General features: G+C 42.3%; 1 protein-coding gene across 1 annotated transcript; it reads right to left on the reverse strand.

Moving 5' to 3' along the window:
* Positions 1-1,499: 1,499 nt before the first annotated feature.
* LOC126194941 (cuticle protein 7-like) lies at positions 1,500-17,296 on the reverse strand. Its single transcript, XM_049933327.1, has 4 exons — positions 17,260-17,296; positions 12,123-12,237; positions 5,400-5,687; positions 1,500-1,830 (listed from the first exon to the last, which is right to left on the reverse strand). Exons 1-4 carry the CDS (start codon positions 17,269-17,271, stop codon positions 1,607-1,609), a joined length of 639 nt encoding a protein of 212 aa, XP_049789284.1. The 5' UTR covers positions 17,272-17,296; the 3' UTR covers positions 1,500-1,606.
* Between the last annotated feature and the right edge of the window lie 9,962 nt (positions 17,297-27,258).

A 27,258-nucleotide genomic window follows, 5' to 3' on the forward strand; every position in this document is an offset into this window, starting at 1 on the left:
ATATTTTCTACATTCTGGATGAAGTTCAGTTCTCCAAAAGCTGGATCTGAGATCTGCTCTGTCCACTGTAGGCAGCCATCACATACTGGATCCTGAAAGACAACGTGTTGTTGGCTTTGTGGAATCAATTCAAGAATAGTATTTAATATTTTGGTGAGGTATCTACAGCCGTCAGATTATTAACAAACTGAGGACCTCGCTGTGACCACGATGAGCGGAAGAAGTAGCCCTTATAAGGCACAGAGAGGAACATTGCCCATTAGCATAAGGTTTCCTCTTATGGCAGGAGGTACCACCAATGTGCCAAAGTTGTGAAACACAGGTGTTGGTACAGTATCTTTTAATTGTATTTTGTATGACGGCTTGGGTCTTCCACAGGATTTGACCTCTATTTTGAATCACTAGACAAGTGAGTTTCGTGTTTTAAGGATTTGTGTGTCGTGAATGTAGTGTGGGCAGGGTGGCTAGGTCACCCATCATTTACGAATACTCACACAGTCACACTAATCTGCCCTCTTTAACTCTGCTGGTATTTTATGCTTGATTTTACCTAGTTCTTCTGTTATTTTTATCTGTATTTTATAGATGGTCTTTTAAGAATATCTCGATTTTAATGTTGTAATTTCAATTCTTGTTCCATGATGTAGAATGGTTTTCAAATTAATTGTTTTCTTCATATATTGTACCACTTTTGTCTCCATTTACTTCAGGCAAGGGCACTGTTCACCTCGTGTTTACCGCACTGTAACGCTAATAGCTAATAGCTAATAGCGTACCTGTTTGGGGGTGCTGTTCCAGCGTATATGCAAAGTAGACCGATTCCGATGCCTGTACATACGCTACAACGTACAGCAAGGGCTTAGTGCGGCATTCGTGCCTTTCTGGTGTGCATATGACAAATGTGGAACATGAGTCATGGTATCGTTACAACGAAATGATTACAAATAGCCCCAATGTGCAGTTATTCTTTCCACTGCATCAAAAGGACAAACACCGGAGGCTTTCATCAGAAAATAAAGAATGCGTATGGGACAGCACTCCGTAGTGAAATGGTGTGCCAAGGGGAACTGTTGTTTCATGATAACGCACGTCCTCATATTGCAAATGACGTCACGCCAAAATAGCCTACTCAAGTGAGAGAACTTCGATCACACTTCCTATAGCCCTGATGTCTGCTCATACGATTATCACCCATCCCGTCGCTCAAAAAGGCCTTGAAGAATCGGTGATTCCTACCGGACGAGACAACTACATACATCTCACACTGCAGGAAACGATGTTTTACCAAATGGGTATCATCAACCTGGTGCGTCCGTGAGATAGAATTTGCCAGCTTGGCACACCGATTCCCAAATTACGGCCTTCGAACTGAAGCATTTTGATCCCCTCTTCTGGCTTTGTACTGTGTCTTCCTTACCTGTATAGCTTTTGTGTCATATATTAATTAGAAATCAAGGAGATTGGTTATTGTTTAGCTTGCCAAAAAATAGACTCATGTATAAAAAGAAATTCGTCGTTTTTATTAGAGTTTTGAAATAGTTTGCACAATATTTTACAAAAGAACACCTTCTACGAAGTATTTACAGACAAGACGGGACGGTGCTCCTCAGTACTGGTAGCTGGCGTGTGACGTGGTGACGGCCGTGTGCGAGCTCTTGAGTGGCGCACCATACAGCGCGGCTGGGGGCGGCGGGGCGGCCTTGGCGGGGGCAGCGACTACTGCGGGGGCGGCGAACACTGCGGGAGCCTTGGCGATGACGACCGCGGGGGCGGCGGGGGGCGGCAGAGGCGCCAACCGCGGCAGAGCGGCGGGCAGCGGCACCAGGCGGCCTGCAACACCACAACAAGCGTGGCGGATGTAGGACAAATGTGCGGAATGAGGCCATTTTGATCTCCCGAGGACACCAGTAACATATCCATCTGGTCAGATAATAAATTGCCACGTCTTGGTCACATGTTACTTCATTATATTTGCTAACCGATTTCGGCTTTGAAACCATCACCAGTACTGATTATGCGCGTCTTGTAACTTTTAGATGGCTATAAAGTCGAAACCGGTTATCAGTTTCAATGAAGTAACATGTGGCCAGGACATATACATACCGGCTCGTTATAATTAAAGTGAAGCTACTCATGGATGTTTAGTGCGGGCTGTAATCATCGTATGGCAGAAAAACTTGGTAGACGGGCTAATGAGTTTATACGGAACCGGTTAACACTGAAAAACATTAGATCCACTTTTGGCCACCAGGTGCAAATCTGGTGCTGTACAGCATCTCGTCGAAGTCTCCGGTGGTCACATCGAAAAAGTTGTATTACCGGTAGTTAATAATAAAATGAACATTATGCCTTTCACACTTGTTTGATTTTATCTCCCCACATGTCTTCTTAAACTTAATCCATTACATATGCAAATATTGCTATACATCTTCCATGTATTAATAGCGCCAGGTTTACAAATGCCCGCCAGAATTCGAACTAACTTTTTTCCAGCGTACATTGGTTCCGCATTAACACATTAGGATATCTAGCAAGTTCCACTGCCATACTATAATTGCAGCCCACGCAGGACCTCTATCATCAGTTGTTAGAGAATATAGGATGGTTCATCTACTCGTAAATTGTGCTACTCGTACATTTACCAAACCATTTAAGATGCCTTAATGTCGTGTTCAACATAATAAAGTCTGAAAACTTCCTCACTAAATGACGTATAACCTATTTTCACAGCTGTATTAGTTGAAGTGATATTAATATCAATTTAAATTTTTTCAATCGAATATTGATGTAACAGGATATCTGTTCTAAATTTAGTATTTACGCTGAAACTAGTAATTAGATATTGAAAGATGAAATTCTGTCGAATTGGTCTCTTTTAGAACCACGAAACTAGCAGTAGGAATTATTATCAATCCACCTGAAAAACGGAAGTTGATACCAATATTTGAACAGTTCGTACGTTAGTATCGATACTTGCTGCTTAGTACACCTCTCTGTACTTCATATCACAGCGACCGTTTCGCTAGCAGCCCGGCAGAGACAGGCAGGCACCCTCAGCGCGGATTTAACATCCTCGCTGCTTTGGAGTCCTTTGTTGCAGTTCCGCGTGGTACCCAGGATTTTTCACTGATATCTGAGGTTCAGTTCGCTATGTTATCGATGATGATCCGTAACTTTGAAAAGTATACCAACGAAACAAAAAGGTTACTGCTTGCCCCTGTTTTCATGGTAGTGAGTTTGCATCTGTACGGTCCGCACACTTCTTATTTCTCTTGTTTTGCTTTGTCGATGCCTGGCTGCCAGTATTTACCACACGGACAAGGACCAGCGTACAAACAAAACGGTGGGCATCTTTTGTTACGTGTGATTTTGAAACTAGTTGTGATCAGCGAAAACTTCTGTTCTTTGAGGGAGGCCGTGTTATAGAAATTTAATCGAGTTCTAGCTTCGACTAGCGACTTCTCTATTTATCTTAGTCCTCTATGTGGATCAGCATTCCGAGTTACCAGGACATACCCGAATTATTGCTAAACCTACTTGTAACAAGCAGCACATCAGCAAAATGAAACCCTTTCATTATTTGGCGGAATCAAGGCCAGTTGTAAAGAGAATCAATCATTTTTAAATTGTGGTTTCCTTTTTAAGAACCCGTGAGTTAAAAGTACTATGAAAGATAAATGTATTTAATTGTTTGTTCTCTTTCAGATACTCATTGTTAAATTGTCACTATTTTTTAATCGAAGATAGCTGACTCAAAATATAAGAAGGAATTATTGACAGCTAAGATCTGAAAGGTTGTGGAATTTTTAATTCATTTCTGTTCTCACATTTTGGCTAAGTGGTTTCAGTTCTTTCCAATACATGTTTTATAGCACGTCATCTGAGCTGAATGAAGGGACCGAGCGATGTCTGTGTTTTATTAAGTCGTATGTTGGACAACGAAAATTTGTTATGGCATTTGTAAATTCTGTTGCTATTGATTCTCTCTCTTTTTATGGGATTTAAAGCCCACATGTGCAATTTTTTTTAATTTTTCGTAAATTTTTGAAAGAGTAACTTCAAATATCATTCTGATCATATGATTCATTAATAACATTATGGTTTCTCTTATAACGCCTGTTTTGGAAGAAGGTAAACTATTTTTTGTTAATTAGCATCTTTCTCTCCAATGGAATTTTTCATTCTGTGAATACTGTTGGAATGTCGTTGAGGCGATGATATACACGATCATTTTTATGTTGCGTTGCTTATGAACCAACGCTGTACAATCGCAATAAAAGCTGAAGCGAATAAATGTTGTAAACGGCTTTCTTCTTCCCTGGTATACTGAGTTCAGTAACTTAACACACATACCTGCATCTTACTTGCCATATCAATATCACTGTAGTTAATATTGCAATGGAAAGAGACTATTCTTAGCTTAGTGAAGACTTTCAGGCAATTCATCTGGATGAAAAACGAATTAAGATGTCTTAAACGGGTTTAAAGGTATTTAATCTGAAGGTGTACAGAATGGTTTGAAACAGTCTAGAAAGCTTGTAAGGGTGTTGCAGGGTATGTTATACACAGAAATAATTGATTTGAATAAAATTCGATACGTTGCACCGTCTGCGAGTTAATTAGCATTTAAGTTGGCCAGTGTGGCCGCTGGGAGTTCAAATTCAGTCGGTCCGCCAGATACAATTAGTGTCAGGTGTTCTCAAAGCACAGATGATACCATACGAAACTGCTGAGCCTTTGGTTGGAGTTCGATCCTTGCTACCGCCCCATGTCCAATTTTTGAATCGCTATCTTGTTCGGTTTTAGGAAACCAAAGGAAGAACACGTTTGACGACGCGGTCTCTGGCGGACTGGTTGAATTTGCTCGCGCAGTGAACTGATTGGCTAATTTCAACGTTAATTAGTTCGGAAACGGCGCCACGCATCGAACTTTCTTCTGATCAATTATTTCTCAGCACAACCTACCCTGAAACACCATTATAAGCTTTATAGACTGTTTCCGCCCACCCTGGACTGAACAGTAATGGTCCTACAACGCTCTCTTGCGGTATGTCAGAGGTCCATTTTACGTACGAAAATTTCACTCCATTGAGATTGACAAGCTGTGTTTTTTATGTTCTAAGAACTCTTTAATCTGGTCAAAAGGCTGGTGTGATATTATGTAAGTCTGCAGGCTTTCATGGCCATTGACAGTTGAGTGCTCAATCTACAGAGGACGCAAGATCCTGAAGGGAATTCCAGCAGAGAGTTCGAAATGTCAATCGTTTAGAAGAAATATGACGCGACCCAACAACCTAGAAGATTTAAAGATAAGTGGTTTGATATTCTTTAAAAACTTATTTCGTTCATTAGGTGCCTGTACATCTCAGCTACTAAGGCAACACCGGAGTGGTACTGACCGGGCAGGGGCGCGGGTGCGGCGACCCTGGCGGGTGCGGGGGGCGGTGGTACGCCGCCGGAGCGGGAGACGACGGCGTTGAAGCCAGCGCCGGGCGCGGCCGAGTACTGCACGGTGCGGACGGCGCCGTCCGGCTCGACGACGCTGTAGCTGCCCTGGACGACGTCGCCGCTGCGGCTCTCCTGCTGCTGCTTGGCGTCGCCCGTCAGCGCGTCGCTCACGCTGTAGCTGAAGCTGTACTGCGGGTTCGGGTCGTAGTCCGCGTCAGCCCCGGCCGCCGCCAGCGCTCCTGTCGGCAACGGTGACGATTATTCGACGCTATTCACTGCGCTTGCCGGTGATCAACAACCGTTATTGTTGCTGCCGCAGTGCCTGTTGACCAGTCTTCCAAATTATAAAAGTGGACCATAAAAATAATTACCACAAATAAGGAAGAAAGGTGCAGTGACGTATCTTCTGTAATTGGATCCCTTAGAGGCGTCTGGCAAAAGTAGTGAAGCAAACATAAACGAAGGAGAAACTAAATGGTTTGTGAGTGTATTTGATGTTATTTCAGTGGTTATACACTCCCAGTCACAATAATGTGACCACTTGTTAAAAGCCTAAATAAGCACATTTTGCTGAGCGGACCTCTGCGAGACGTGCAGGAATAGACACAGTGAGAATGTGGATAGTACCGACAGTGATGCGGTGATATACCAACTTCACTACCGTCGCCAACTGCGCTATGTCTCTCAACTTACGACTCATGGCGCGAGCAGCCCGATCAAGGTGGTCCCACAGAGTCTCGATTGGGTTTAAAACTGGGGAGTCTGGTGCCCAATGGACTGCAGTACACTCGCCCTGGTGTTCGAACCACGCCTTACATTACGAGCTGTGTGTCACGTTGCACTGTCCTGCTGTTAGAAACCATCGTTCAGAGGAGAAGCAAACTTCCCGTGCGGGTAGACTGGGTCCCAAAGGATAGATGTATGCTTTTGCTGACCCATCATCCACAGAAAGCAACGACAATTTTCCCAGACCACGAAACTCTTTCCTCCGATCTACAAGCTTCCGACGATTGTTGCAAGGTGTTTGCCTACAGACGTTTCACGCCGTAAGCGCCAAGTGGCATCTATCCGCTGGAGCATAAAACGTTATTTATCTGAAGAGGCCACCTTCACCACTCAGTGGACGTCCACCTGCGAAATTTGTGTGCAAATTCCAGCCTTCGTCACCGATAAAAAGCAGTCAACACAGGTGCGTGAACCAGACACATGCTCCAGAGGCCCATACACAGTAACGTACGCTGAATGATTGTTGAGGCGACACCGTTGATAGCTCCTTTGCCTGGGTGGTCAGTTGCTCAACCGTTGCATGTCAGTTCGCCCATGCGCATCAACACAGATGTCGTTCAGCCCTGTCATCTTTGGACCGTGGTGCACCACAGTTAACTCGGCGCCGGTTCTGGATAGTGCCATTTTGCCATGCACGGTATACTTTAACCACAGTTACATGCGAACAGTTTACTAGCTTAGCCGTCTAAGAAATGCTCCGAACGCCAAATAGCATGCCCTTCTGGAAGTGCCATAAATTGCTCCGTTTCCATCTTCTGACAACGACCACACTGTTTTTCGTGTCTCCCCGACATGCTTTATATACACTCCGCTGCTAGTGCCATCTGTGAGTGGTTATTGCGCGTTGATGTCGAACATAGGCGTTGGTCAAATTAATATGTCTGAACTGTATAGAACTGAGCCACATTTACATGGAGGTTTGCAGTATGGATCAACATTTCAGTATGATGTTACTACACTCCCTCTAGATATATGTACTGAATCGCTGGGGAAGGTTGTCACAAGGCCACTGTATCCTCTCCTGGGTCAAAAACATAGATACAGCAACTGAATAAGTCAACCTGTTGAAGCAGAGGGCGGGAACGGCTGGATTACCAGTTTCTTTCGAGAAGACAGAAATCGTAACGAAAATTACAAACGCTCCAAATTCCTATGCACACGATGCTTTAATATGAACAGGGTCAATAAATGTTACTGCCATGAACCATGGACCTTGCCGTTGGTGGGGAGGCTTGCGTGCCTCAGCGATACAGATGGCCGTACCGTAGGTGCAACCACAACGGAGGGGTATCTGTTGAGAGGCCAGACAAACATGTGGTTCCTGAAGAGGGGCAGCAGCCTTTTCAGTAGTTGCAGGGGCAACAGTCTGGATGATTGACTGATCTGGCCTTGTAACATTAACCAAAACGGCCTTGCTGTGCTGGTACTGCGAACGGCTGAAAGCAAGGGGAAACTACAGCCGTAATTTTTCCCGAGGACATGCAGCTCTACTGTATGATTAAATGATGATGGCGTCCTCTTGGGTAAAATATTCCGGAGGTAAAATAGTCCCCCATTCGGATCTCCGGGCGGGGACTACTCAAGAGGACGTCGTTATCAGGAGAAAGAAAACTGGCGTTCTGCGGATCGGAGCGTGGAATGTCAGATCACTTAATCGGGCAGGTAGGTTAGAAAATTTGAAAAGGGAAATGGATAGGTTAAAGTTAGATATAGTGGGAATTAGTGAAGTTCGGTGGCAGGAGGAACAAGACTTTTGGTCAGGTGATTACAGGGTTATAAATACAAAATCATATAGGGGTAATGCAGGAGTAGGTTTAATAATGAATAAAAAAATAGGAGTGCGGGTTAGCTACTACAAACAGCATAGTGAACGCATTATTGTGGCCAAGATAGACACAAAGCCCATGCCTACTACAGTAGTACAAGTTTATATGCCAACTAGCTCTGCAGATGATGAAGAAATAGATGAAATGTATGACGAGATAAAAGAAATTATTCAGGTAGTGAAGGGAGACGAAAATTTAATAGTCATGGGTGACTGGAATTCATCAGTAGGAAAAGGGAGAGAAGGAAACATAGTAGGTGAATATGGATTGGGGGGAAGGAATGAAAGAGGAAGCCGCCTTGTAGAATTTTGCACAGAGCATAGCTTAATCATAGCTAACACTTGGTTCAAGAATCATGAAAGGAGGCTGTATACATGGAAGAAGCCTGGAGATACTGACAGGTTTCAGATAGATTATATAATGGTAAGACAGAGATTTAGGAACCAGGTTTTAAATTGTAAGACATTTCCTGGGGCAGATGTGGATTCTGACCACAATCTATTGGTTATGAACTGCAGATTGAAACTGAAGAAACTGCAAAAAGGTGGGAATTTAAGGAGATGGGACCTGGATAAACTGAAAGAACCAGAGGTTGTAGAGAGTTTCAGGGAGAGCATAAGGGAACAATTGACAGGAATGGGGGAAAGAAATACAGTAGAAGAAGAATGGGTAGCTTTGAGGGATGAAGTAGTGAAGGCAGCAGAGGATCAAGTAGGTAAAAAGACGAGGGCTAATAGAAATCCTTGGTTAACAGAAGAAATATTGAATTTAATTGATGAAAGGAGAAAATATAAAAATGCAGTAAATGAAGCAGGCAAAAAGGAATACAAACGTCTCAAAAATGAAATCGACAGGAAGTGCAAAATGGCTAAGCAGGGATGGCTAGAGGACAAATGTAAGGATGTAGAGGCTTGTCTCACTAGGGGTAAGATAGATACTGCCTACAGGAAAATTAAAGAGACATTTGGAGAGAAGAGAACCACTTGTATGAATATCAAGAGCTCAGATGGCAACCCAGTTCTAAGCAAAGAAGGGAAGGCAGAAAGGTGGAAGGAGTATATAGAGGGTTTATACAAGGGCGATGTACTTGAGGACAATATTATGGAAATGGAAGAGGATGTAGATGAAGACGAAATGGGAGATAAGATACTGCGTGAAGAGTTTGACAGAGCACTGAAAGACCTGAGTCGAAACAAGGCCCCGGGAGTAGACAACATTCCATTAGAACTACTGATAGCCTCGGGAGAGCCAGTCATGACAAAACTCTACCATCTGGTGAGCACGATGTATGAGACAGGCGAAATACCCTCAGACTTCAAGAAGAATATAATAATTCCAATCCCAAAGAAAGCAGGTGTTGACAGATGTGAAAATTACCGAACTATCAGTTTAATAAGTCACAGCTGCAAAATACTAACGCGAATTCTTTACAGACGAATGGAAAAACTGGTAGAAGCCGACCTCGGGGAAGATCAGTTTGGATTCCGTAGAAATGTTGGAACACGTGAGGCAATACTGACCTTACGACTTATCTTGGAAGAAAGATTAAGAAAAGGCAAACCTACGTTTCTAGCATTTGTAGACTTAGAGAAAGCTTTTGACAATGTCGACTGGAATACTCTCTTTCAAATTCTGAAGGTGGCAGGGGTAAAATACAGGGAGCGAAAGGCTATTTACAATTTGTACAGAAACCAGATGGCAATTATAAGAGTCGAGGGACATGAAGGGGAAGCAGTGGTTGGGAAGGGAGTGAGACAGGGTTGTAGCCTCTCCCCGATGTTATTCAATCTGTATATTGAGCAAGCAGTAAAGGAAACAAAAGAAAAATTCGGAGTAGGTATTAAAATTCATGGAGAAGAAGTAAAAACTTTGAGGTTCGCCGATGACATTGTAATTCTGTCAGAGACAGCAAAGGACTTGGAAGAGCAGTTGAACGGAATGGACAGTGTCTTGAAAGGAGGATATAAGATGAACATCAACAAAAGCAAAACAAGGATAATGGAATGTGGTCGAATTAAGTCGGGTGATGCTGAGGGAATTAGATTAGGAAATGAGACACTTAAAGTAGTAAAGGAGTTTTGCTATTTAGGGAGTAAAATAACCGACGATGGTCGAAGTAGAGAGGATATAAAATGTAGACTGGCAATGGCAAGGAAAGCGTTTCTCAAGAAGAGAAATTTGTTAACATCGAGTATAGATTTAGGTGTCAGGAAGTCGTTTCTGAAAGTATTTGTATGGAGTGTAGCCATGTATGGAAGTGAGATATGGACGATAACTAGTTTGGACAAGAAGAGAATAGAAGCTTTCGAAATGTGGTGCTACAGAAGAATGCTGAAGATAAGGTGGGTAGATCACGTAACTAATGAGGAGGTATTGAATAGGATTGGGGAGAAGAGAAGTTTGTGGCACAACTTGACTAGAAGAAGGGATCGGTTGGTAGGACATGTTTTGAGGCATCAAGGCATCACAAATTTAGCATTGGAGGGCAGCGTGGAGGGTAAAAATCGTAGAGGGAGACCAAGAGATCAATACACTAAGCAGATTCAGAAGGATGTAGGTTGCAGTAGGTACTGGGAGATGAAGAAGCTTGCACAGGATAGAGTAGCATGGAGAGCTGCATCAAACCAGTCTCAGGACTGAAGACCACAACAACAGGGGAAATAATACAGCTAAACGGTCTAAATAAGTAAACTATAACTGAGACCAGAAAACGTAATTGACTTATCGGATAAGGAAGTACATTTGAAATAAAAACCACTCTAAGTAAAAATAAAAATGAAACACCAAAAAGTTGTCATAGAACTGGAGTGTCTTTATGAAGCGAAATCTTCTCTACTCAAAGAAAAGAGAGAAACAGTAGAGGTGGATGAAGAGGAATGGACGGTACTACGGAAAATAATCCAAGAAAAGTTGGACTACGTGGTTGAGAAGAGTATAGCTCTGAGCACTATGGGACTTAACATCTGAGATCATCAGTCCCCTAGAACTTAGAACTACTTAAACCTAACTAACCTAAGGACATCACACACGTCCATGCCCGAGGCAGGATTCGAACCTGCGACCGTATCAGTCGCGCGGTTCCGGACTGAAGTGCCTAGAACCGCTCGGCCACCGAGGCCGGCTGAAAAATTATGTTCTCGGGCAAAGGATATACCGTTTTCTGCTCACTAGATCGAAGAAACCGTGAAACACTGCTCGAGAAAACAATATTCGACTATAGCGACAAAACTCCCGAAATAAATATCAAATGGACTAGGTAATGAGATAGGACTTAAGTAAATTAAAGGCACGAAGACTGGTCTAGAATGTACGGGAGCTCTCACGAAAACGTCAGAAAACGTAATATTTTGTGCACAGAAGAAGAAGAAAAGCACAAAGTGAAACAATGAAGACCAAAAATCACTAAGGAAGACGAAATCATGAAGAGGTTGCTTAATGTGCTCCATAGATGATCGAAGTCGTAGAAATAAAGAAAGAAGAAGTCGAAGAAGAAAATATAAAAGTAAACCTTGCGTAATGTAATGTTTCACTGTACATAACGTGTAACTATCACGCATTTACATCTTCTTGAGAATTCTCGGGCGCGCACTGCAGGGGAATTGAAGATGCTCGTTCGACTTTTTCGGTGGCAAGTGTTTAATCACCGAATATACAGCGCGGATATGGCTGCCTCTGAATTTCATCTATGACGACAACATTTTATTGCGATTATCTTGGTACATACAAAATTCAATTGGTATCTTTAGTTATTTATACACGTACTAAAATTTTTATGTATAGACAACCAAAGAGCCGTATCAAACTTCGGAAGTACGAAGACAATCGTAATAATATTTGTTGTGTTCATCTGATATATAAACAGATGTATTATCTACAGTGAAACATTGCTTATGCAGGTAATGGTTTGACAGTGAACGTAAATGTTGGAAACCTGTCAGTGACAAAAAATATTATATGCAATTTTGTCGGAAACCTTAGTTAATAAATGATAAAGTAAATTTTGCTGTAAGCTTGTGGAGAAGCATAATTAGCAGACGGGACTGGTAACTTTCAGACACTTACCTGGAAGCACCGGGGCCGCGTGGACAGCGGGAGCTGCCGAGTAGGAGACGGCCGGGGAGCCGAGGAAGCCCGCTGTAGCCACGCCCACCGCCGCACACACGCACAGGAGTACCGCCTGCGGGAAACACAACCTACCTCACCACGTGAACAATGCACACCTCTCACTTGTCACTGCCGATTTATGTATGGTGTTTCATGTACGACACAAGCGCTGTCTGCGGCGTTGTAGGCGAACCAGTACCCCATAGGCTTCAGGCAGGTCGTGGCCAATCACTGCATGACGCTGTAGCAAGTTCATCTGACAGTGTGCTAGGTCGTGTATTGGTTTTAATCGAGAATAAGCCACACGATTTAGGAGCGGCCTTGGAAACAAGTCCGAGAAATTCGTTTCTTCGTTTTTAAAATTAAATCTGTATTGGAGCCTACCTCGGAAATTTTTTGGTCTTCTGAATAATAACAATACTCGCATGACGTGACTGACAGATTTGATATCTTCTAACAGTAAAATACAAAGGTTCTCTTTCAAGTACCAGTCTGGCAGTGAGATGGTTCACTACATCGTACACAATGTTGAACATAGAGAGAGCCAGTCAGGAAGCAAGTCAGATGTTCTGATTAAGCCACTCTCTGTCCTCCAGTGTCGCAGTCCAGCAACATCTGCAGGTGAACCTCTGTGGATTTTAGATAACACGGGAGCGATACTAGTTGGCTGATGCTTATATAGTAAGATTTTAGTCATGTCCCTGTTTCAAAATATATTTATTCTGCTACAGATCTTCATTACAACTGTGTGATCTGACACATAGTTAGTCATTCGCAAAAATAATCTCTTCCTACATACTTCAAAGTTTCATGGGAAACCTTGAGAAATAATTTCACAAGTGACCGGTTGAAATAGGTCTCCGGATAGGGACGAGGGTGCTGGCTTTCGCGAGCAGTAAGATACAAACACCAGTATCCTAGCTCGCTTCATAGACCGTCAGAGAGACTCAGGTCGCTAGAGTGTTTCCCTATTCCTTTGAAACTGGACGCTTCTTCATGAGACTGTAAGACAGGCTGAATCGATTTGTCGGGGATTTAGGGTCCCGCAGAGCCACAGTGAGATATCTGAGTTCGAAGCATTATGCCTCTGACATTGTATTCGCAATCGATTCAGTTTAGCAATCTTACAAAGGACAGGACATTTAACCTAGTCACCTCCATTTCATGGACAGAGTGCAATCCAAGCACGCCTACCTGACCACATTATCGTGGGAGAGGGTAGAAGTAGCTCGGACGGAATGTACAAACGCAACTTATAAAGCAGTGCACTTTATTTCCTTTTCCTTCATTAAGTTAAAACATATTAATCGTTAACCTGGTGCACTTCCGATAACGTATTCCATTAGCAGCGTCCAACATTAAGAGATGACGATGTTGTGTATGTTGAGAAACTGGCCGACATTGACTTACGTTCAACTCAGCATTCTCTCATTTCGTTAGGTGAAAGCTGCAGTCCCATCCATAAATGCTGAGGAAAGTGTGTAGGGATGCCACGGCGCACGTCAACAACGTTACACGATGGATAATTCATTGCTGTACAGAAGCTGAAAGGCAACGATTTCAAACACTTTATACAACATCTTTACATGTTGACCAAATCACCCGCCACTGCAGCATCAGACTTCCATCTGTTCTGCCCACTCCAAGGAGCTCATCGGGAGCATCACTTCCAACATGCAGTGATCTTGGAAAATTCTTTGCTCTAGTGGCTGAGTAAGCAGGATCAAAGTTCTAATAGCAGAGGTATGCAAGGCGGAATACATCTGTGCACAGAGATCGTGATAATATTGAAACGTGACAAATAAGTCGTGAATGCTGTAGCTGTCATCCTACGAATAAGATACTTGCTTTCCTTCTAAAATTAAAATTAAAAAAAAATCACGAACATTAATCTCTGACTGACCTTCGCATATCAAGACTGTGGTAAGGTAGAGCTTTCAATCAGTCTGCCTTGGGGTTTAGGTCACACTATCGGCCAAAAACAAAATTAGATACCCTATCAGGCAAGTATTATCAACGCACTAAACTGTAATTCAACAGTACATTTCGTTCTCTTAAGTATCTGTACTACACGGTAAGCGCTACTACATACGTTCTGTAAGTAAATAACAGAGTTCTACAGAGCGAAATAGAAATTTTGATCAAGTTTTGTGCTACACAACAGGAACACACTTTCCATATGCGGAACCTTTTTAAACTATGATAAAGGGAACTGCAGTTTCGAATATAACTCCAGGTAGAGAACAATATCGATACCATCCTGCTACTTCAATTCGAAACGGGACGCTTATATGTACATATCCACTTGTGAGGCTGATACTTAATATTTGGAAAACGGCTCACATTATGCAAAACCTGACACGTAAGGGAAAATATATTAGTGCTAAATGAGCAGTGTCCACAACGTAGGTTAAATATTTGTAATACTACGAACGGATATGATGTGCAATTTATAGTAGCATAAGTGAATAAAAATCATAAACTTAAGCGTAGAGTTCTGGAAAAGTACCGTGCATTGGGAAAGCAAATTGCTTAAAGACGCTAATATAGCAATTCTAGGCTATTACTCTAGCATTTGGCGACCTCAGCAATCAGGCATGAAATCAGATGTCGATTCGTATATCTTCTCCTAGGATCGCAGAATACTGGTATAGATCACAGGGAAGTGTCACAGAAGTGATTAGGGAACGTAAAGAGGCGTCTCTGGAAGAAAGGGGAAGTTGCTTCACGGAACGTTGCTGAGTAAACTTAGGGGACAGATATTTGAGAAAGAGTGTGAAACAATCGCAGAACTTGAATCGTGTATCTTACGGATGGATAATTGGAATAAGAGACTGCAAAGACGGCCATTTTCCCTTGCTTATTAAGCACGTGAATTAGTAAAGGATATTGCTAATACTGGTACAAAATACCCACCATTGTGCATTTTACAGTAGCTTGTGGAATATATGTTCAGATGTAGGTTTACAGAGTGGATATTACCGTACGTAACCGAAAGATCTGATTGCAAAAGGCTGGTAGTTACTTATCTATCATTATATTATTGGTTCGACTTAAAGTAGCCACCAGTTTCTCATCCGAGATAATACCTTCCTGCCCATGCCGAGTTATATTCTCCGTTCTTTCTAAATAGTTCAAACCAAATATCGGAATATTTCATTTGGAAAATAGACTCCCCCTCCCCCGCCTAGATTCTCACCAAGTCTTTGTACGTACTTGGAAATACAAACCATCATTCATATGCAAATGGAATTGGACAGAAAGTGGCTAGTCTTAGCTCGATAAATTTTAGCATTGCATTGCACAGCGACTACCAAATTGTACGCCGGGTGATTCAAAATACTGCGTACAAACTAATGGAGCTACTACAGGAGACGACGTGCGACAGTTTTGGACTGGAAACGTTCTGTTTGAAAAGTAAACCTGAGCCAGTAAAAGCTATCGGATGTAAGAAATGAGGACAGTCAATGCCTATGCGCCTCAAGTGCAGAATACACCAGACAACGCACGGTCCTCGTCAGACACTGAAAGTATAATGGCTAGAAGTGTTTCTTCGTAGAGGATTGGTATCACGTACACGAGGCTTTCGATATGCCCCCCACCCCCCCAAAAAAAGCATCTGAATGCACACCGAAGCAGTACATTATCTTCACCGAACTTACGAACGTGTACATTCATTGTCCTTGTCACAGACATTCTAAAGTTTTCAGTGGGTCAGGAACACTTTCAAGATAGTAAGTCCCAGTTTGAAAGTTATCGTAGTATGTCGATACCTCTACCAGTTCCTTCAATTTGGGCGCAACTTTCTGAATCACTCTGTATACAGATCTCTGTGTGAATAGACTAATCGACGCCGGGCTAGTTATGCATGAAAATATTATGAATTTTTAATTGTTGAATTATGCCACGTTACTCTGTAACAGTTATCCAGCAAGATATCACACAAGCGCCTCTATCAAGGAACAGTTAATCATGTTAGCCGCAAACTAGAATAACTCCGATATGGCTTCAACATTCTGTCCTGGTCATTGGTGAGAAAATTAATTGGTCGCGCCCTTGTTGCAGAAATGAAATCGAAGTTCGATTCATTTCATTTAGGCAAGCAGCTGAATACGTAACTGGTCGCATGGAAATCTGAACAGGACTTCTCCCGCCTTCACCACCACCACACGACTCCGTGCAGAAGCAATCCCCCCATCACGCCCCCGCTCCCACTCCATTCCCCCTCACTGAAAACGAGTGCAATGTTTTGAGCACTGAGCAGTCTGGCTACAAGTAATAATACGCTAGGTACATGTTTGGTTCATGAAGCATCTCTACCGACGTAGGCTCAAAGTCGTCAATGATATCATTATCATATAAACGGTGTAAGCTTTTCAGTGTGAAGATTATGACGACGATAAAACGGCAGATATAGGTGTTAGAATCCTCTGGAAGAAAATCTGATGTCTATACCGACCACATTTTTAAGTTGGTAGCTCTGATTTAGCTGGAAGTATCGTTCACGAAAGACTTAGGTTCACAAAGGAATTTAATGAGCTTCTAAGCCAGAAATATCGTTTGTTTCACGTAGCACATTTTTATGAACGTCCTAATCCAGCCAGGGGACTACGTTACCGATAGTCACGTGTTAAAGCACGAAATTGGGAGAAACAAGCTCTGAAATATGTACAGGCAATAACTTTTTATAGCTGTATGCTTATGTACTCTCATTGTAGAAAAGTAATGACTATCTAACATTTCTAGAATGAAGTCTTCATTCCACAACCGCAGCGACTGTAGTCCATATATAGTATGATGGAGACTTCAGAATCTATAACAAAGCGTTGTACCTCGGTTTTGTTCCCCAGCATTGCGCCGGAGAGAACCGAAGACTACGAGTAAGAAGAGAATCTAAGCGGTCTTACGATACCATAATATTTAGTCGGAGGGACGGTGTTCAAGATACAAATGTAGTGAAATGTAGCGCAACCAGTTATCAGCAGCTGCTTACTTCTCACTCTAACGTTGCTGCGAGATGAGCTATTATTTCTATCCCAAAGATCCTGGCATCGAAACCCTAGCGCTGATAAGCCTATCAAAGCTCGCTGCTCACCTGAGAAGCCATGATGCGAGTTCTCTTCAGCTGACGAGATGGGACTGACGCCTCCAGACGATGCGCCGGCCGCTTATATACTCCACCAGAGCAGCGTAGCCCCTCCCACGCCACTGACCACTGCCACATGTGACCTGAGAACGCCCGCACAGGAGCGCAGTCTCACCTTGAGAAAGACGCGGAATGACGAAACCCACCAGTCCAGTTACTGGCAGTGGCATCCGACGCACCTCCAAATTTTCTTTTGCAAGTTGGCCACTGCGCTGCAATACGATTTTGTATCGCACTGCTGTTCAGTGTTGATTCAAGACAGTAACTTACTGATCGAAGGGAATGCGACGTGCTACACCACTCACTAGTATTGAAATTATTCTCCGACACATGCTATCTCCCGAAGGCGCAAGTACAACGCCATACGCAGGACAACGTCTTTAAAATTTAGAGAGGTGACTGGCTGATTATAGCTTTAATCGAGTAGAGAGGTATTTTTGGATGTCTCTGTTGGGTTAGTATCCTGGAGTAATACTCCAGTTAACGCTTCAAAGTATTTGATCTTCCATATTACTGTTTTGGCTCTAATCTGTGAAATTTTGACCACACTTATGCTGGTAAACGATTGTTTCTTGTTAGACGCTGGTTGGCCCCAATGCGGAAGGGATACAGTATATTTTTCTTATGTTTTAATTATTCGCAGAATTTTATTAATCTTTGTTATAGCTAGTGCTCAATGTGATATGAGGAACGGAAATTATTATATTCACTTAAAACTTCCGGGCTGATTGGCCGTGTTCGAAGTATAAAAGTGTCTCCTGACGTTTCGTCTCCGACTGCGGGAGACATCCTCGGAGGTAAAGCGGCGAGACAGTTTTATACTTCGACCACGGCCTATCAGCCCGGAAGTTTTAAGTGAAGACAATACCGGCCGTGAAAGTTTACATTGTATGAGAAATTATTATTTTTGTATTGTCTGTATTCTGCCTAGCACTGTCAAAGAAATTCGATTAAGAGCACGTGTTTTATTACGTAAAAGGAGCCTAGACAGACAGAAAACAGTGCATTGTCTTAGATGATCACTGACACTAGAAGAACAAGTGCCCTTCGTGATCACTTTCTTATCACTGATCTCTTAGGTGTGTCAAGACTTAAATAAATATTCCCTTTCACTCTCCGAGGACAGTGGTGTGCTTCCGTTTCATGTAGATGTATTTCACGTTTCAGGCACATTTGTTCGTCATCTTCATCCCCAAAAATGATAGTCATACTGTTACAGGATGCTGGAGGAATTAACAGGACATACTTCGTGTGTTATAGCACATCGATAGCAGTGTTAAACTGCTTGAAGACGAGAGCCGTGGTTGCTTCTAAATAGATTGCAAATAAAACACAACAGCTTGCTCGTTTTGCATTTTCGACCTACACCCTAAAAATTAGGACTTATTATACTTGGATTACTGTTTTGCTCTGAGATTTATACCGACAGTAATAGCACTGGATTTTCTAAAATCTAGTTTGTGATTTTTTTTTCATTTTTTCCCATATAGGAATGGTTTATGCCCATGGAACATCGTTACGTGATTGGGCCTTATAAAGCGATTGGAGTACACTACCAAGGTGGCACAGTTTGAATTGTCAATAAGGACTGTGTGCGTGTCAACTGAGTGCAAGCAGTATTTATCAGATTTGGGTCAGAAGCTACTAATGTAGGACTTCATCGAGCTACTACAGTAATGTACTGCCTTTGTTTTCAATGATTCAGTGAACATTTGGAAGAACACGGTTGCATAACTGTGCAACCATAAGGCCATCTGCACTGTTGTATGCAGGCTGAGGCAGCGCAGCGAGAGTTTTTGTGACTGGAGTCTCTACACCACAGTGCGAAGTAGTGGCAGTGCAGGTCAGCCGAACACTGCAGCAGACAGCTTCCCAGTGACCCAAGCAGTGTTTGAGAGGCAGTTAACTGCGACTTTTTTCAGTCAGTTTTATGTTACTTTGATGCGTTGTCTCATGAATTCCTCTCCAGCTCGCCTGTACTGCTGGAAGTTCTCAGTTCCCTCCAGGACCATGGAGGTTAATACGTGTCCTGTTGCCCTGTCCCTCCTTGTCAGTGTGTTACATGTATTTATATCTTCACCGATTCCGCGGAGAACCTCCCCATTTCTTATCAACCCATCTGACTTCCACGATTCTTCTGTAGTATCAGATCTAAATCATTCCGATTTCCTCTAGTTTCGGTTTTCCCACTGTCCATATTCACTACCATAGGATGCTGTGCTACAAGTGTACATTCTGAGAAATTTCTTCCTCAAATTGAGACCAATGTTTGATATCGGTAGGCTTCCCTTGAAAAGAAATCCACTCTTTTTCTGTGGTAGCCTGCTTTTTATGTCCTAATTGTTTCATCTGTCATAGGTCATTTTGCTTTCAAGGTAGCAGAAATTCTTAACTTCGGCTACTTTGTGATAACTAATTTTGATGTTAAGTTTCTCGCGATTCTGATTTCTGCTTCTTCTCATTATTTTATGTTTTTCTGGTTTTCTTTCAATCGATATTCTGTACATGTTAGACTGTTAGTTCCACTGATAAGATCCTAAAAGTCTTCTTCACTTTCACTGAGGATAACAGTGTCATCGACGAATAGTGTCATTGACATTCTTTCTTCCTGAATTTTATTCCCACCCTTGCACCTTTCTTTTATATCCGTCGTTGCTTCTTCGATTAACAGGTAGAACAGTAGGTACGAAAGACTTCATCCCTGTATTAAATCTTTTCTAATCCGAGATCTTCGTTCTCGTACCTACAGTCTTATCGTTCCCTCTTATAGTACACTCCTACTTTTCTCAGAATTTCTAGCGTGTTGCAGACTTTCAAACGGTCGAACACTTTTTGTAGATCGACAAATCCTGAAAGCGTACCTTTATACTTCTTCTGCCTTGCTTCCATTATTAAGAGCAAAGACAGATCTGACTCTCTGTTGCCTTATGATTTCATAAAGTGAAACTGGTCGTCATCTTGCACATCCTCTGTTTTCTTTTCCATTCTTCCTCATATTATTTTTGGCAGCAGCTTGGTTGCATGTGCTGTTAAGCAGACTGTGTGACAGTTATAGCACTTTGCCCATTCTGTCTTCGAATTGTGCGAGGGGCATTTCGCTGAGTGTCTGATGCTGACTCCCCAGTCTCATAGATTCTACTCACTACCGTATAGTTGTTTGGTTCTCATTCTCCCTTATGATTTCAGAAATTCCAGTGGAAAGTTATCTGTCCCTTGACTTTATCTGATCACAATCCTTCCAGAGCCCTTTTAAATTCTGACTAATACTGGACCTCATATGTCTTAGTAACGACTGTAGTTTCTTCTTCTACACCTACATCTACATGGATACTCTGCAAATCACATTCAAGTGCCTGGCAGAGGGTTCATCGAACTACCTTCACAGTTCTCTATTATTCCACTCTCGTATAGCGCTCGGAAAGATTGAACACCTATATCTTTCCTTACGACCTCTGATTTCCCTTATATTATAGAGTTGATCGTTCCCCCTTATGTAGGTAGGGATCAACAAAATATTTCCTCATTCGGAGGAGAAAGTCGGTGATTGGAATTTCGTGAGAAGATTCCGTCTCAAGTAAAAACGCCTTTCTTTTAATGATTTCCAGCCGAAACCCTGTATCATTTCTGTGATACTCTCTCTCATACTTTGCGGTAATACAAAACGTGCTGCCTTTGAACTTTTTCAATGTACTCCGTCAGTCCAATCTGGTAAGGATACCACACGGCGCAGCAGTATTCTAAAAGAGGGCGGACAAGCGTAGTGTAGGCAGTCTCCTTAGTAGGTCTGTTACATTTTCTAACTGTCCTGCCAGTAAAACGCAGTCTTTGGTTAACCTTCCCCACAACATTTTCTATGTGTTCCTTCCAATTTAAGTTGGTCGTAATTGTAATACCTAGGTATTTATTTGAATTTACGGCTTTTAGATTAGACTGGTTTATCGTGTAACCGAAGTTTAACGAGTTCCTTTTAGCACTCTTGTGGATGACCTCACACTTTTCGTTATTTGGGGTCAACTGCTAGTTTTCGACCCATTCAGATATCTTTTCTAAATCGTTTTGCAGTTTTTTTAGCTTCTGATGACTTTATTAGTCGACAAACGGCAGCGTCTTCTGCAAACAACCGAATACGGCTGCTCTTATTATTTCTAAAATCGTTTATATAGATAAGGAACACAAAAGTCCTATAACACTACTTCGGGGAACGCCAGAAATCACTTCTGTTTTACTCGATGACTTTCCGTCAATTAGTACAAACTGTGACCTCTCTGACAGGAAATCACAAATCCGGTCACATAACTGAGACTATATTCCATAAGCACGCAATTTCACTACGACCCGCTTGTGTGGTACAGTGTCAAAAGCCTTCCGGAAATCCAGAAATACGGAATCAATCTGAAATTTATTGTCAATAGCACTCAACACTTGATGTGAATAAAGAGCTAGTTGTGTTTCACAGGAAGAATCTTTTCTAAACCTTTGTTGGCTGTGTGTCAATAGGCCGTGTTCTTCTACGTAATTCATAATGTTCGAACACAATATATGTTGTAAAATCCTACTGCATGTCGACATTAATAATATCGGCCTGTAATGTAGTAGATTACTCCTACTACATTTCTTGAATATTGGTGTTACGTGTGCAACTTTCCAGTCTTTGGGTACGGATCTTTCATCGAGCGGACGGTTGTATATGATTGTTAAGTATGGATATAATGCTTCAGCATACTCCGAAAAGAACCTAATCGGTATACAGTCTGGACCGGAAGAATTGCTTTTTTAAGTGATTAAAGTTGCTTCACTACTCCGAGGATATTTACTTCTACGTTACTCATGTTTGCAGCTGTTCTCGATTCGAATTCTAGAATATTTACTTCGTGTTCTTTTGTGAAGGCATTTCGGAATGCCGTGTTTAGTAGTTCTGCTTTCACAGCGCTGTCTTTGATAGTATCTCCATTGCTATCGCGCAGAGAAGGCGTTGATTGTTTCCTACAGCTAACATACTTCACATGCGACCAGAATCTCTTCGGATTTTCTGCCAGATTTCGAGACAAAGTTTCGTTGTGGGAACTGTTATAGGCATCTAGCTTTGAAGTCCGCGCTAAATTTCGAGCTTCTGTAAAAGATCGCCAATCTTTGGGATTTTGCGTCTGTTTAAATATGGCAAGTTTTTTTCGTTGTTTCTGAAACAGTGTTCTAACCCGTTTTGTGTGCCAAGGAGGATCAGCTCCGTCGTTTGTTAATTTATTTGGTGTAAATCTCTCAATTGCTGCCGATACTATTTCTTTGAATCTAAGCCACATCTGGCCAACACTTATATTATTAATTTGGAATGAGTGGAGATTGTCTCTTAGGAAGGCGTGAAGTGAATTCTTCTGTCAAGTCATCAGACAAGTTATCCCCATCATAGAGACCTTCAGTGTACTCTTTCCACCTATCCACTCTCTCCTCTGCGTTTATCAATGGAAATTGTACTGCCGTCTTAATATTACCACCCTAGCTTTTAATTTCAATGTAAGCTGTTTTGGCTTTTCTACATGCTAAGTCAATCCTTCTGCCAATCATTTGTTCCTCGATTTCTTCAAATTTTTGGATCTGTTCCAAGTATACTTCCTCCTATTGTGATACTTGAATTGAAGATTGTATAGTACCATTTGAAATTTATTGCCGAATTCAAATAGTCTCTCTCCGCTCTTATTTAAACTGCCTACCCCCTTTTCTCCCATAACCCTTTATCCTATTCTTTCTCGTGCAACCTTGTTTCCGTCCCCCTTGATTATAAGATTTACATCTCCCTTTACATACTGAATTATCCGTTCTATATCATCACATACTTTCTCATCTTTCCATCTTCTTCCTGCGAATTCGGTTTTCGTACCGTTGGATTGCTGTTGGATTTGATGGGGATAACCCTATTGCTAAACTGTGTATAGTAGCTTTTCTCTGCCCTATATTCCTATTTGTAACGAATACTACTCCAGGTATGCCATTTTCCGCTGCTTTTGATATTACCATATATTCTTCAGGCCAGAAATTCCATTTCACTCCCCAGTACATCTAGATTGAGTGTTTTCATTTTCCTTTTCAGACTTTCCAGCTTCCCTACTACGTTCAAGCGTCTGACATCTCACGTACCTACTCGTAGAATGGTATCCCTGTGTTTGTTATTCAGTCTTTTTCCAATGGTCACTTCCCCTTTCGCAGTCATCGCCCGGAGATGCAATTTGGAGACTGATTCGGAATCTTTTGCCAATGGAGAGAACATTACGACACTTTTTCACCCACAGGCCACTTGTTCTGTGAATACTCTGACGTGTTGCCTTCAGCAACATCATTCTGTTGATCAGTGCTGATTCTTCCACCTTTCTGGGGACAGTTAACGGCAATAAAGTGCTCAGAAACTCTGTCCGCTCCTCCACCTGCTTTGACAAAGCTGTTGACAGAGCAAAGGTCACATGCCGGAATCAGCGTTTTCCATTTTTCCTTTCCTCCCCGATTCTGTGGAGAACCTCCTCGTTCCTTACCTTATCAGTCCACCTAACTTTCAAAATTCTTCTGGAGTTCCTCATCTTAAATGCTTCGATTCTCTCCTATTCTGGTTTTCCCTCAGTCAGTTTCCCACCACCATACAAGCTGTTCTCCAAACATACATACACAGAAATTTCTTCCTCAAATTAAGGCCTATGTTTGATATTAGCAGACTTCTCTTGGCCAGGAATGCACTTTTTGCCTGTGCTAGTCTGCCTTCTACATCCTCCTTGCTCCGTCCATCATGGGTTATTTTGTGCCCAGTTCACAGAATTTCTTAACTTCATCTACTTCGTGCTGACCAATTTTGATCTTAACTTTCTCGTTGTCCTCATTTCTGCTACTTCTCATTACTTTGGTCTTTCTTCGATTTACTCTCAGTCCATATTCTGTACTCATTTGACGGTTTATTCCATTCAACGGGCACTGTAATTCTCATTCACTTTCACTGAGAATAGCAATGTCGTCAGTAAATTTTATCTTTTATATGTTGCACTTTGAATTTTAATTTCACTCTTGAACCTTTCTTTTATTTGCAGCTGGCCGGGGTGGCAGAGCGGTTCTAGGCGCTACAGTCTGGAACAGCGTGACAGCTACGGTCGCAGGTTCGAATCCTGCCTCGGGCATGGATGTGTGTGACGTCCTTAGGTTAGTTAGGTTTAAGTAGTTGTAAGTTCTGGGGGACTGATGGCCTCAGCAGTTAAGTCCCATAGTGCTCAGAGCCATTTGGAAAAATATTTTTTTTTTTTAATTTGCAGCATTGCTTCTACGATGTATACATTGAACGGTGGGGGTGAAAGACTATATCCCTGTCTTATACTTTTCGAGTTCATTTACTTTGTTCATGGTCCTCCATTCTCACTGTACCCTGTTGGTTCCTGTACATAGTATATATTACCCTTCTTCCCCCATAGCTTACTCTCCTTTTTCTGAGAATTTCTAACATCTCGTTCAACACTTTTTCGGTGTCTACAAATCGTATGAACGTGTCTTGATTTTTGTTCCGTCTTGCTGCCATTATCAAACATAATCTCAGAATTGTCTCTTGGTGCTTTTACCTTTCCTAAAAGGAAACCGATGGCCATCAGACCGAATCTCAATTTTCTGTTCCATTCTACTGTGTATTATTCTGTATATTATCAGCTGAAGAAAAGTGGACGTCTCTAAAAACGACAATCACGGAAGTTGGAAAGAAGAAGATAGGTAAAAACAAGGAAACTACAAAATAACTATGAGTAACGGAAGAAATGCTTCAGTTGATCGATGAAAGAAGGAAATACAAAAATGTTCAGGACAGGTATACAAGACACTTAGGAATGAAATAAATATAAAGTGCAGAATGATCACTGATTCTTCCACCATTTTAGGGCAGTTTCTCACCCCAAGAGTAAGAAAGTTCCCTGAACCTCTGCCAGCTCCTCCGCCATCTTTGTCAAGGCCGTTGGCTGCATGAGGATCACTTCTTATGCCAGAAGTCTTCGGCTTCCGTTGCTGTTGAATTTATCTCAAAATTTAAGCAAATGGAGGTTCGAACCCGGGTTCGAGATGCTACCCCCAGACCACGACACAATACCTAGTTACTCTACAGAAGATAGAAATTCATTCTTGAAACTTCTTAACATTCAAGTTTAACCCCTGCACCTCTTCCTCAATCAAATACATTCTCATTATCTTTTTAGGTTTTCGTTGTTAAATTTTCTACAATTATCTATGTCAACGTTTCTGCTACCTGTGGAGCTGTTAGGCTAAGTAACTGCTCTTCAACAGTGGGAAGCAAGATGCTGCTTAAAAATCAATGTAGGCCTCTGCTGTGTTAGTGCCACGTAAAACAACAAGGGGTGCAAGCCCCTCCATGGAAAAAACGACCAAACCATAACGCCACCGTCTCCGAATTTTACTCTTGGCGCTACACACGCTGGCAGATGGAGTTCATCGGGCGTTCACCATATCCACACCCAGTCATCGGATCGACGCATTGTGTACCGTGATTCGTCACTCCACACAACGTTTCTCCACTGTTCAGTCGTTCGATGTTTACGCTCCTTACACCAAGCGAGGCGTCGTTTGGCAATTACCAGCGTGATGTGTGGCCTATGAGCAGCCGCTCGACCATGAAATCCAAGTTTTCTCACCTCCTGCTAATTGTTACAGTACCTGCAGTGGATCCTGATGCAGTTTGGAATTCCTGTGTGATGGTCTGGATAGATGTCTGCCTATTCCACATTACGGCCCTCTTCAACTGTCGGTGATCTCTGTCAGTCAACAGACGAGGTCGGCCTGTACGCTTTTGCGCTGTACGTGTCCCTTAACGTTTCCACTTCACTGTCACATTCGAAACAGTGGATCTATGGATGTTTAGGAGTGCGGAAATCTCACGTACAGACGTATGACACAAGTGACACCCAATCACCTCACCACGTTCAAAGTCCGCGGAGTGCCCCATTCTGCTCTCTCACGGTGTCTAATGATTACTGAGGTCGCTGATATGGAGTACCTGCTAGTAGGTGGCAGTACAATGCACCTAATGGTTCAAATGGTTCAAATGGCTCTGAGCACTATGGGACTCAACTGCTGAGGTCATTAGTCCCCTAGATCTTAGAACTAGTTAAACCTAACTAACCTAAGGACATCACACACATCCATGCCCGAGGCAGGATTCGAACCTGCGACCGTAGCGGTCTCGCGGTTCCAGACTGCAGCGCCAGAACCGCGCGGCCACTTCGGCCGGCAATGCACCTAATGTGAAAAAGTATGTCTTTGTTGGTGTACAGATACTTTTGATCACATAGTGTACATTTAAGCTATTTGTGGAAAAAATTTGTACATAACTTACATCAGGAACACAGTCAGTTACTCGCCGCTTCCAACTGGAGTTTGGGCGTTTCAGAGATAAAAAAATATATTTACTACATGATTAACTCTATGGAATTGACTTCAAACTAAATGGAAGAAGTTGGTGAACCGTCGGTCAGAGATCTGAGGTGTCAAACCTAATTCACTGTAAATTTTTCTGTTGTTTACTTACCTGGTTTTGCGTTCTGATTCCTACCGTCTTGAAGTAGCAAACAATAACATCAGCTTACCCATTTCCTCATCCGAATAAGAGTTTGAACTATGTTCCAAGAGTTCATCCATTGCTCCAGAGGAAATTAATACATCATATTAGCTAAGAAACAGTCTCTCAGTAAGCCCTCATAGGGTGTCGCATAGCTTTCACTATGCCATGCTATACTGCTACCCCACTGCGTTAAATTTCTAGCTTCATCCTATCCTGCGTGTGATAGTGGCGATGAAGAAATTCATGAACTTGATAAGGACTGTGCTTTTCCGCACTCTTTTTAGTGGTTACCACGTGGAGCACAGTGTGAACAATCCATCTTTAACGACATTCTCTTTTGGCTGCTAAGACGTTTATAAGTTCTGCAG

This window comes from Schistocerca nitens, chromosome 7 (genome assembly GCF_023898315.1).
Source record: "Schistocerca nitens isolate TAMUIC-IGC-003100 chromosome 7, iqSchNite1.1, whole genome shotgun sequence".
Lineage (NCBI taxonomy): Eukaryota > Metazoa > Arthropoda > Insecta > Orthoptera > Acrididae > Schistocerca > Schistocerca nitens.